The 13,662-nt window shown below is 35.0% G+C and overlaps 1 protein-coding gene across 1 annotated transcript in view; it reads left to right on the plus strand.

Annotated features, from left to right (window-relative positions):
• The window catches only part of LOC150097257 (protein singed-like), a 118,257-nt gene that overhangs the window by 59,779 nt on the left and 44,816 nt on the right, over positions 1-13,662 (plus strand). The window contains exon 4 of the mRNA XM_090407629.1: positions 10,427-11,290. Coding sequence (XP_090263755.1) covers positions 10,427-11,290 — 864 coding nt within the window. The remainder of the gene's footprint in view (positions 1-10,426; positions 11,291-13,662) is intronic.

Raw genomic sequence — 13,662 nt, forward strand, 5'->3', positions numbered from 1 at the left:
TTAAAATAGAATCAGGGCACTTACACTTGCAGTTCAGACCACATACTGACAATGTTCAGCAATTCACACACCTACATGAAATTTGGATGGTCTAATGGACAAGCTGTTCCCCAGCCTACATTTCCACAGCGAGTTCGAATCTCCATGTGGTATGTATGTTTGGCAACGCTTTTAGTGGTGTGTGATTTTCATTGCTCGGTGTGAAGCTATCATACTACGTAATGAGGCCTGAAACGATTGAAAACGTAATATATCACCTTTACTTCCTATGGTATGACTTCCAGATTATGTGATCCTTAACGCTTACGGTACCAAATAGGATTTTCTGGCCTTCACACAGTGCTGTTTCACTATTGAATGATACTAGCATACTATTCACTCCTTTGAACACATTGATCTACACGCTTTTAAACTTAAAAACGCACATTAGATATACAACGTATGAATATTTTAATTTCAAGGTTTTTTTAAACGTCATTCATTGATGTTAGTGAATTATCGAATAAAATCACGTTAATTGTAGAAAAGAGAAATTGAGCAAGTTATTAGCTTCAAGAATAGTTCTGATTTGTACTAGCGTATTCGATTCCTGATTAAGGACCACCATTTTGTCGTTCCTTTATCGTTCAAAAAAAAAAAAAAAAAAAAAACCTTTTTGGTTTTTAAATAAGAGAACACTCTACCATTTTTTTTTTTTTGCATTTTCTAGCTTTACGTTCCGAGCGAGGATGTGTTTAGGTTATAATAAAAAAATCAAAACTTTAAAAATTGTCTTCCTCCCTAAAACATCTTAATTATTTTTGTCTTCGAAGAATTCGAAATGACCTGGGAACGTTTTTACAATACTGCAAGCCTAAAACTGAATAAAAGAAATGCACTATTGATGATAATTTTTCTCTTGCATTTTTTAAATTTGCAAATAAAAATTTTTTTCATGAACGCATTGGAAAGATCATATTTCAAACCAAATTCGAAATTTTCCGATGAAAACTCTTTTGAAAAACTTAAAAATAAAGTTGCATATATACTGAGAAAAACTTTCGTGTTCTCAAGTTTGACTGATTACCTAATAAGAAATATTTATTTCTAAAATGTTTTTGCAATTATCACGACTAAAATGTTGTAACATTAATAACTACTAGAGATTTACCACAGAATTAGAATTACTGAATCTTTGCAGAGGTGCGTCTTTGTTAAATGTCAAGATCTAACGGGAATCCATCCTATATTTTGTCAATTTTTCTGATTCCTTCTCCAGAATTGCTTTTCTAAAGGTTTTCCTACTAATTGATTTTAGTTATTGGTAAACTATTATATGCTACCTGCATACTTTATTGAAGTTTATACAAGTAAAAAAATATATATTTAGAAGAAATTATATGGCAAACGCTAATATAGAATCATTCAAAGAGTATTCGTTAATCTTCAAAGAGTCCGTTGAGCTGATCAAATTTAGGAATCAATGAGGATTCAGTTCTTCTCAGTAGTGTGTTTATTCGAGAAAATCTTTCTCGATAAGGTAATAGATTTGAGGAAATTTATATGCGCTTTCTTTTGAGAAAAAAAAAATCATGAGCTTATTTCAATTGTTTAATCAAGTAACTCAAAATTTGAGCATGCGGTATGATGACATATTATTGGTTTTAAGTGTTATAACTGCTAAAATGAATTGTATTTGGTACAGATTGTCAACATATAAATGAAGGCAGACTCCAAAAAGAAACTTAGAAAAAAAAAAAAAAAAAAAACTAGAAAACTAAACTTCGCCAGTAGTTTTCATTACAAACAGCGTATTCGTAATGTCGCTTTATCAGTAGTTTTATCTATCCGTCCGTTACTTAAATTTCCTGATAAGTACTTTATTGCATGATGTTAGTATTTGTCTACAGTCATGAAGAAATAGGGTAGTAGCTTGCTGAATAAGTAGCAGATTACGATAACCTATTTGCTGTATCTGCGTGTCCTTCTATGTAATGGTTTGCAGTTCTTAGCGTCAAAATAATTAAATCCCCTTTCTAATACGCGCATTTTCCAGTAGAACCACCCTTAATAAAACATTTCCCGCTAGATGAGAGCCAGAGCATAAAACGATAGTCGCAACTTACTGGATATTTGCGGAGACGTGTACGTGAGCCATAACGAACCCTATTTGATTCCAAGGTCTAACGATATCCAATTCTTCCACATTTCGTGTCGCTTTTCCTTGTTAGACTTCTCCTGACCTCCTTTGTAAATTGCCACAATAGATTATCCCTCATGATGCACTTCCTTTCTTGTGGCCTGGGTGGGCAGATTTACGAAATTAGGTCATTGGCTGCAAGAGGTCACAAACATTTGTCCCTTCTCAGGTGTAGCACACAACTTGCAACATCCTCAACTTTCATATATACTGCATGATTCAATCCATTAATCCACCCTGGTGTATAATATTCGTTTCGCATCCTCATTTTAAGCAGTTTCCTTGCCTCTGCAGTTATTTATTCATTCAGAACAGAGTGGGGAACAGTGAAATCATGATAAAACAACTTTCACAGAGTCATGTTCTCCAAATACGCTAGTGAAACACATAATTCAAATAAATTTTTATTTCCTAGTGGAAGTAGGTTTATTTCGCTCATAAATTAATCGACTACCGGTTTTGGTAACGGATTCTTATTTCCTCTGAGCTTGTATGTATGCTTGTATATATATATATATATATATAGTTGCGTTTTTTGATAAGGTTTGATGACGTCATGCATTCTTCCACACTGTTTACCAATAATTTGTTTTTTTTTTTCTCTTGGAAATAATAATTTAATATTTATATTTTACTTACGATATACTTTACTTATTCAACAATTTACACTGCTTAAAATATTTTATAAAATTTAAAATATACCAATAGCCGAGGGATCTAGAGAAATTTCAATAAGCATTTTTGTTATGAAATTAGATACCGTGTAGTAAAGGATAATTAATAATCTGGAAAGATGCATTTAATTATTACAAAAGTTCATTAAATTACATAAATTCAATGCAAAAAGTGAAACTGCCTTTGTTTAAATGTTAATAAGAATTAGTATATTTTTTGCATTGAATTTATCTAGGCGTCTTTTGACTGTTCAAATATCGTATTTATATAAATTTCAATAATCATTACTTTATTAGATTAGACACTGTTCAGTGAAGGGTCATTTTGCAGGTTAATAACCTGGCAAAATGATGCTGATACTTTTTTTTTTTGTTTAATTATAAACAAAGTTAAACTGCCTTTGTCCGTCAGTAAGAACTGGTGTAATTTCTGCACAGAATTTATCTAGCGATCTTTTCACTGTTGGATAAAACGTCGCATGAGATTGTCATAAAAATCTGAAAACTGCCTTCTCAAATTCCCAACATATACCTTATCATTTATTTAGAATAACTTTTTCAAATACAATTTCAACATTCGGATGCCAAATTATTTTTCACGAGTGCTTGAAAAAGTTCTCCAAAATGAATTGTTTTTGGTGAATTTTCTGCATACCGGAGTATTTGTAGCTGGATTGTACAGAAACGCATTTTAATTACGCATGGTCGCGATGTGATAAAAACTCGTACTTATAGGAGGAAAATTAATAATATTTAATTTTAGAAAAATATTACTATTGATACGATATATGCGAAGCAAATAAACTATCTTGTGGGTGAAAAAAAAAAGTCGTATAGTTGAGTTGGATTAGCATGCAGAGGAGCTAAGGTCTTTGCATATTATGGATATTATACTTTCATGCCTCATACGGCGATGGCAGGGTTTTTTTTCTCACGTAAACTCGGATGTTTCCATCCCACAATGCAGACAAATCGTCCAGAGGCGACCATGAGCAATTAAAAAACCCATTGCGTCGCTATTACCTTCTTTTGAGACCAAATAATCCACTCTGGTTTAAGACGAAAAAAGTTTGTATGAAGGCGATGCTAACCACGGACAAATGCTGGTCTTGAAATTCATTTGCTCTTGTTATCATTCAGGGAGTGAGAGGTGTGATTGAAGTCTGTTTAGCGAAATAATGAATTACTGATCATTTAAAACTATATATTTATAAATTTATGTATATTTAATCATACAAATGCAACATTTATTTTACAAATGATATTCTATCTTTTTCAATTTAGCTACTTGAATACAAATTCTACCCTACGGTTCTTCTTTATGAACTGGTCAATAACATCGTCATAAAAAGTTGGTTGTAACTTAATTTTCCCAAACAGCACGCGCACTTGTAAAGGCTGGCTGAAGCTCACTGGCTAGAGCTACCTTCACTACGTATGACCTGTGTTTAAGACGACGTGAAGGGATCGGAAATGGCTATGCGCGCGCATGAAATCACAGTGCTGTAGCGAGGCCCTGGAAGCTCACACAACCGAGCAAGCCAAGGTAGCTTTGACTAGACGAGCAAGCATCGGCCTTCGATACAACGCAAAGCTCAATTATTGCCGCGCAAGCTTAAGACGTCTTCTGTTTACAAAAATAAAAACCTAAATGGAAAGCTTATAAATGCATGCATTTATTAACAAATAAATATAACTTCTTTCTCGAGTAATGAGCTTGCGCAGCAAGCATAGCAAGCATGGAGAATTCGCCACTGATGCTAACCCAACATTCTTGGAAGTTCCAGTTATTTGAACTTCCTTACCAAGTTCAAATTACGATTTTGATTAAAACGAGTTCGAAAGAGGGACGTCAGTACAAAAAACCTTATATTGATTCAAGTCATTCTAATACATTCTTACCTATCGTTGCAAAATGCTTCTAAAAATAATGCATATACTTGCAAAGTCCGCTCTAGTCATATCTACAGTCATTTCTTTAATTATTTTCTTTTTTTAAATTTTTTTTTTCTTTCTACGTTTGTACTACGTTTCTTATGTTCCGCAACCATGTAAATCATCACTCAGATAGCTACAGTTCAACCCTCTTCTTTCTATAATACAAACACTCCACTCATCAAACAACGTATTCCACTTCCTTATTATCGTACTATTTGCATATCTCCGTTTCTAATGTTTTATTACCCACAATTGTTCTATGGGAATTCTTATCAATTTCTGGTTTGTTATAACATATTATGCGTTCATGATTTCTCGCAGTAGTTTTTTGTTTCTGTCATGAATTTTAGAAAAAAGATATTATTAGCTTATTCTCGTTGCAAATGCTACAGAGGAAATATTATAGTCTGATGCCAGGTGACATAAATGTCTTCTGTATACAGTTACAGATCCAGTTCGCAGTTGTTTAAATCTAACAGTCACCAGGGCTCTTCGACCTTAGGTAATTCGAGGGCCGTATTAAGGAAAAAAGATTTATTCGAGGGCCGCATCACATTGCGTATCTAGTAATTTGGTGAGCAGCAGCGACACAACCTCGACAACTGAACAAACAAATAACACTAATTGCTCACTAATCGCGAGCTCACGTTCCCCCTGAGCGCCCGGAGCATGCGCGTTGGAACAAAACAGTGCAAGAACGCTTCTTTAACACATTTAATATTTTAAAAACGCGTAGGTATATATATTGATGTAAAAACACCAAATAAAATTACCAACATCGAGATTATCGATTAGTGATAGAATTAAAATATCTAGTACGCATTCGATTCAAATTTTTTTTTTTCCGCTCGTGAAAATCAAAACCCACAGGTGGGCCGCATGCGGCTCGCGGACAGTGGTTTGGACAGCCCTAGACTCTACACAAAGATATACGAAGTTTGACAAAAAAAAAAAAAAAAAGCCATTGTGAAAACTAAAATTTGTACTTAGAGTCTATGGGTTATTCCCCTTTCAAAATAGGTTCCTTGCGCAATTTCTAACAGGTTTTTTTTTTTTTTTATTCATGTGATTCCTACCCACGAAGTGCAGTAAGTAAACGTATATTTCATGAGTACTGCGGGTCGACTGAAAGTTAGCTACTCCAGAGACCGTGCTTTATAGACCAAATACGGAATTTTTTAGAGCCACTTCTTGCCTTTAAAGATGAGATGAAAGAAGTGTGTTTTCAGCAGTTAATACAAAAGCATGTAATATTAGTAATTAATTTACTGCTAATATAAATAAAGCAAATGCAGAGCATTTGTTTAATTATCTCAGCATCATCAAATGTTTTTTTTTATTGTTATGGTTCTTGTAAGTTAAAGAAAAAGTCGCACAAGGTTCATAGATGAGTACCGAGGTGTTGAACGACTGGGATATTATTCTTGGTCACACATACACACAACGTGGATGTATGAAAAGATTATATTATTACGATATTATATACGAATTGGAAACCATGCAAAGCATAATTATTAAATATAATACTTAATAGCAATAACATTAACTTAATAATGTGTTTAAATATTAATATTAACTTAATAATGTGTTTAAATATTAATATTAACTTAATAATATTTTGCGCTTTTACTGAAAATATGCTGGCTAAGTTTTCTGATGAGGAGTACGCTGATATCCACTTGACGTTCAAAATCCAGCAATTCATTTGTCGGTTGTTGTTTTTTTTTAAACTTGTTTTCACAGATTTCTTCTAAGAATTCTTCAGCCACATAACATTTATATAGATTTCAGCAAAAAATGCCATACGGCAAATTTCAGACACGAATCTATAGATGTGTATCCTACTTTTGTATAGGATCCACATGTTGTGTGGGATCCATTTTGTTGGTTTATTTGTAAACCTTTTACAGGACATTTGTAACTGTGGGCGGGTTAGAATTTTATTTTTTTCTGTTAATTTTTTAAAAATTTTTACATAGTTCGGAAGCCCTGCTCTAGTGACCAAAGCTGGAACTTTTTCAAATCACTTCAGGCTTCTACTAAGGGGGAGGTGGTCTCACCGGGTAATAAAATTCATCCCCCACCTAAAGACAATCACAAACAACCATGCCTACGGCGGGATTCAAACTCGCGATTTGTTGGTTGGAGAGGGATACGCTAACCACTCGGCCAACCAGCCCAGCAAACATTCGCTTATGGGAAAAGTCTAGATTTGTTAAATGTTCATGTACCCATAGTCATTCTATATTTGATAACTTTCATTAACGAAGAAATTACAGTTGTCATGGTTCACGTAAAAACTCTTTAAACTCTTTGGTTTGAGTTTGTTAACAGGAAGAAAGTTTTTATCATTTAAATTCTATAAATGTCCCCAAAATCTTTGAAAGAATAATGAGTTATGGCTTTGATTTTGTACACTGAATTTGTGCCGCTGCAATGATAATTTTATTCTACAGAAAAGTCTGATAGAATTCTGTACGCAAACAGTTTTTTTTTTTAATTTTTTAAAAAATAATCTACCAAGATATTTGAACATAGCATTAAAAAATTGAATTTATTTTTCCGATATAGCAGCAATAATCATAAGTTAGAGAAATATTTTAACAACGTCTATCCAAATATAGCGCTGTAACTTTATTGCTCGACTTTTATTTGGTGAAATTATTTAGAAACGGTCTTTATATCCCCCCCCCTGCCACCCCAATTTTTTTTATTTATTTTTTTTAAAGTGAGACATATCGAAAAGGAGGCGGAACAGAACCGTATAACCTGCTTGAGAGAGATAAATTTTCCTCTCCAGATATTTGCCGAATTTTTCTTGTCCCATTCTTTTAAGGGAATCAATTGCAACACTCTAGAAGTCAATGGCAGCTGGCCTGCTGCTTCTGACCTGGTCTTGGGTAAACAATACATCTAAAATAATCTCTATGTTACGAAAGTTTTTACCATCATGAAATATCTCGAAACAATGCTGCAGTTAAAACTTTTATTTCGTTTAACTTTCTGACCATTGCAGGGATATCTGATGTTACCTCGTGGGAGATAAGACTTTTCGTAGCACCATGACGAGGAAGAGTCGGAACTTTCTTCGTGCTTCACTTACTTTCACTGGACCAAAACCCCGCTACCTGAAACTCTGCAATCCCTAAAAAATGACTAGCAAAACAAACCCGAAACTCTAGCTATTTCCGGTGTATTTTCTAAGCTCTGTGGTAATACGGATGGAAAGCAAAGTACAACTGGTACGAGGTCATTTTGTTCCCATACGAAGATGAATCCATTACACACACTCATACAGCTCAACTCTGGAAATTCTAAGAATTACATTTGAGACTTTGCTTTATATTTAGAACGTCTTTTTTATTTTTTATTTTTTTTTTCAGATTATCGTACGCTCACCAGTCTTAGTACTACAATCTTAATGCAGCAAGAAGAAATACTTTTGCTAAATAATAATTTTGTTTGTTAAATACGCTCGAAGTTCCAATTCCCTTATAGCAATACTTTGCATTACATAAGAGCATTTAATTATTACTTTCTTTTAAATTTATATATTTTGTCCACTTCTGAAGAAACATATTCTGTAGATGAGTAGTAGAGTTTCATTTAGGAGATCCAACTGCACATGCATTCCGTAGCTCAGTTAGAAAAACGAGAGGTCATTACGCTTTTCGATTGGAAAAGACCTCAGTTGGATTCTATCATGAAGAGAGGAATCTTCATATGGACTTTTTCAATTGAATGTGATTTAGCCAATCTCACACGGAAATAGCAGGATTTTTCTCCCGGAAACTCGAATATTTAAGCTGGATTCAGGCCAAATAGAGGCTGTCAGGATCAAATCTTCACTTTACGACAAATAGTCGAGAAAGCATGGGAATATAACAAAGATCTGCATCACGCATACTGGCAAATTAGCCAAGAGAACGCACGCACGTTACAGTAAAAAAAAAAAAAAAAACTGTTCTACTACTACTACTATTACTACGTTTCCACTACTTAATCCTCCAGCTACCCACAACTCAACGTTGTGGAGTGGAGTGCCCTCCCACGATGAGTCCTTGGACTCCCTGGTAGTGTCACGTAATAATAATAATAATTTTAATAATTGTTATCCTCGTGTTAAATTGTATAGATTCAGATACCAAATTATAATAAAATTTTGAGCGGATTTATAATACAAACAACATGGATTCGAACAGAGATAAGAAGTATTTGGGATTTTACGAAGCACTTCAAAATGTTCTGATTCAATTGCTTTTTAATGAATCTATAACATTTTGAGGTGTTCGTAAAATGGAATATTATAAATGAATCGAATTTTATAATGAATTATATAAAAAAATACTAATGCGGAATGCACCTTTTTTTATAGATGTCTAGGACATGTTCAATATTATTGATAGTAAATGATGTCTGATTATAAATTAATATTAACCCCTTAACGTACCGATTAAAAATCAGAAAGCGGTCGTTTTTCTGCCAATTTTTGGGCGAGTTTTGGGCGAGGATGATTTGATGGATCAAATTCATCATTATTTGAAAAATAATGATGAATTTGTGCAAACGCAAACGAAATAGCCGATACACGCCGTTGGCAACTTTTCTCGGCTGACAGATTGTCTGGCATCTATATTCGATTGTATTTATATATTATTTATATATTGCACCAAAATTCAAAATCAATTTTGGTGCAATAAACAAAAGACGTGTCACAGACGTCTTTGTATGTTAAGGGGTTAAATAAGAATTAGATGTTTGAAAACTAGGCGCCTTCGTAGCTCAGTCAATATAGACGAAGCTCTTTGGTTGGAAAGGTTTGAGTGCGAATCCCGTCTAGGACAGGACGCGAACCTTCATCAGAACTTTTGAACTGAAGGTCAGTTAACGAATCTCAGACGGAGGTGGAAGACTTTTACTCCGGAAACTTAGGTTTTTAATCTTGCAAACGGACCCACGTGAACATATCTACAGACATAAAATACCCGTAGAGGGATGCAGCAGGCCCATTAAATTGCCTAAAACCTCTAACCAAGGAACTCAGCCCGTCTTGGATGGAAAGATGAATGGATTGAAAACATCACACAAGCAATATTTGTAAGATTACAATATTCCTCCTCATTCATTATGACTACGTCTGTTCTTTTAACTAGGCTTCCTTCATTGGTGTTTCCTTAAACTATAACCCGCATTTGTTTTTTTGTCTTGTCAACAATTTTCTCATGACTGGAAAAGAGCTAGGCATGTACTATAGGCCTTCAATATGTTGTCATTGAAATTAGTATTCAAATAAATAAAAAAACCAACTGAGATAATTATTGCAATCCTAAGAAGGATATTGAAGAGAGAGAGAAGGTGAGACATTTTATGTCTTGTACTCTTTATGCGAGAGGCTGAGGATGATAAAAATTGCAAATGACGTTTCAGTTCTAATAACAATGTACATATGTGATGAGCAATGCCTATAATGCAGATACTCGTGTAGTAAGTTTTCGTGTAAGCAAAATATGGTACTTATTAGTAACATTTTAAATTTATTTCCTCTTCATTTTTGATACTTTAGAAATAATTTATTATATTTCATCATGTCTATTATGTCTGAATAAAATTAATAATCTTTGTTTTTCTTTTATAGATATTACTACGATGTCTTCTAATCATTATAATGGCGTTAATGGAGTTAACGGACTGGGTGAGCATGGCCAGCAGTGGCACGTCGGTTTCCTGAACGCACAATTTCGCTATCTAACTGCAGAGACCTTTGGCTTCAAGGTAAACGCCAACGGAACGTCCCTGAAGAAGAAGCAACTCTGGTCTTTGGAACCTTACGGGGATGACGACTCCGTGTGTCTGCGTAGTCACTTGGATAAGTATCTCGCCGTCGACAATTTTGGAAACGTGACCTGCGAGGCGGAGGATAAAGAAGAAGGAGCCAAGTTTTTCGTCGCTGTAGCTAACGACGGGACCGGACGCTGGGCATTGCGGAACTCTGTCAGGGGATATTTTCTTGGAGCATGCAACGATAAGCTCACATGTGTCGCCAAAGTTCCCGGACCAGGGGAACTCTGGACCGTTCATTTGGCCGCACGGCCACAAGTTAACCTAAGATCCGTGGGTCGTCGTCGTTATGCACGCCTTTCAGCAAATATGGACGAAATCCAGCTGGACGCTAACACTCCTTGGGGCGAAGACACTCTCTTTACTCTCGAGTTCCACGACGGAAAGTACGCTATCCACACATGCAACAATCGCTACTTGAAAATGGATGGCAAACTGGGAGAACAGTGCGGCTCCGACTCCCTCTTCACCCTCGAGTTTCACAGTGGGTACCTGGCCTTACGTGACAGCAACGGACGATACGTCTCCCCAATCGGCAGTAGAGCTGTTCTCCGCAGTCGTTCGCAATCCCTTACGAAAGACGAATTGTTTTCTTTGGAGGATTCTCTTCCACAGGCAGCATTCGTAGCTTTCAATGGCAAATACGTTTCTGTGAAGCAAGGTAAGTTATCGAAGTGCTTGAAGAGATTGTAACAGATTCGTCATTTGAATTTCAAGCATATCCTGAATAATGCACTTTTATGTGAAAGATTCCTAACGAAGAAAATCGGTCGTCCAAATCTAATATCATATTTCATTTATATTCAATACTCATTTAATTATTTAGTTAGGCTTGTAAAAATCACCTATTTATACATAAACATATCATTAATAAAAATAGGTTTGTTTCGGTCTTCTCTCACAAACACGTTTTGTCCCCCCGCTTGATCCCACATTTCTATCGATTTCTTTTTCTTTTTTCTCCTATTATTTCTCTCTCTCTCTCTCTCTCTCTCTCTCTTTCTATCTATCTATCTCTATCTATCTACCTATCTCTTTTCTTTCCGTGTACTTTATTCCTCCCCCTCCCCTCCCCCGCGCTATTTTCTTATCCAGTAATCAGTTTTTTTTTTTTTTTTAAATAACCCTTTAATACGAGAGAGTAGGCAGCTATATTTGCTTGCGTGCTCCTTTTTTAACTAAAATTTAAGTGATAAATCATTCTTCTTTCATTTGTTACATTGCAGTATATCTAAAAATTCTTGCTGTTTATCTACATCCTATTTCGGCCCCTTCTCGAGCGATTCTTTTATATAGATTGCTTCTCTAGATCTATAAGAACAGATAATCCCCGCAAATTATTCTCTTCGTGACCGCACTTCATCAATATCGTTTTTATCGCTACACTAAACGCTGCTTTACAAATGGACATTCATAGCTCTTCATGATCTGCGTTTAACCATTTTGCTTAGTAATTTTATTTGCATTGATAACAAGACTTCTGGAAGGAAATGTCATTAATTTTGAACAATCTATCTATCTGTTATTTGATTAAGGCAGGTCTTCCACTGGCATATTTCATCACCCGACTTTCATTGTATAAAGAAAGAATTCATGCAAATTGCCATTTGAAAATCCAGTGCGGTGCTGCTCTTTTGGTAGTCTTTATCTATAACTTTGATTAAAATGTATGGAGGAATAACGTTCTGCAGATAACAATACACAAAAGAGAGCTTATCATAGATGGAGCCTCAACTTCTAGATGATTGATTTGTAGCCGTTTTTTTGTTTTTTTTTCGATTAATGGGTTCGAACAACCGGTTTTTTGGTTTGAACTTGTCATTATTGCAACTATTCTATCACAAAACTATTACCTCATCGGCAGTAAGAGAATTAGTCTTTGATATTATAAAACTCAGTGTAATTTAATGCAAAACATCTTACAATACCATACGTACACTAGTAGATTTGAACCTACCTTATGTTCAACTCATCATTCTGTTGTCTTCATATTTGTATTATCACGAAATGAATATTTTCATTACGAACTAAAATAACTTTTTTCGTTCTCCAAAGAAGTAAATGACATGTTTTAGCCCAAACGTTTTGAGATCTTGCTGCTGTTGTTTTAAAGTGCGATCAAATCAAACAAAGCTACAAGACTAGTGTATGGTGTCTGCTAATTGCGTGGTTTCTCCTCCATACACCGGTTGATCTACTGAGGCTCCTTAGAAATCCATAGGCAGTCAATCACCCTACAGTTTGGTTGGCTGTCTACGGATTTCTGAAGAACCTCCGTATCTCAGGAGAGAGAGAGAGGGGGGGCGACTAAAAGCTTTAGTTGATACTTCATAACCTCAGTGCGATTATTTTGATAATCAGTGACGTCTTGCTTGCGATGTGATGCCACTGAATATTGACAGTTCCACTCTTTCAGTTGAACACCAAACGTGTTACTAGTTTTGATACATTAGTATAAAATTTCATATTATTTAAAATAAATTTCAGTACACATTGTTTCGAGGTGTACTAATCAAACACCTTTTCTGTAAATGGGCTTGTTATTATATCAGCCTTCCATCTGGAAACATTAGTCCATCCAAAATGTCAACACCATTAACTCATTAACTTTCTTTTATGGCCGTTGCGCCACCGAACCGGTTGCCATCATTCCTTCACTTTTTTTCCTCCAGCACGTTAAAAAACATATACAACAGATGGCTAACTGTGAATGTTAAGTATCAGCATGTTCAGATTCAAATTTACTGAATTAGCTCTTCTACCATTTCATCTTCTTTTTTTTTTTATTTGAATTTGATATCCATGAAAGATTGTAAAAATCTATCTTACATTAATACTGCAAAGGATCAACCTGGAAATCCTTCTCTACATACCAGCATGGAACTTTTTCAAGCCACTTTACGTCTTCAATAAATAGTATGATAACTCACACCTAGTAATGAAAATCATTACCATCTACTCCTGTTCTTTTGTACGGTCTTCCTCACACTGTTTTCCCCAATGATCACTGCTGTTCAAGAAACACCTGATCAA

This window comes from Typopeltis vanoorti, chromosome 17, assembly GCF_054136105.1.
Source record: "Typopeltis vanoorti isolate ZY-2024b chromosome 17, IOZ_Tvanoo_1.0, whole genome shotgun sequence".
Lineage (NCBI taxonomy): Eukaryota > Metazoa > Arthropoda > Arachnida > Uropygi > Thelyphonidae > Typopeltis > Typopeltis vanoorti.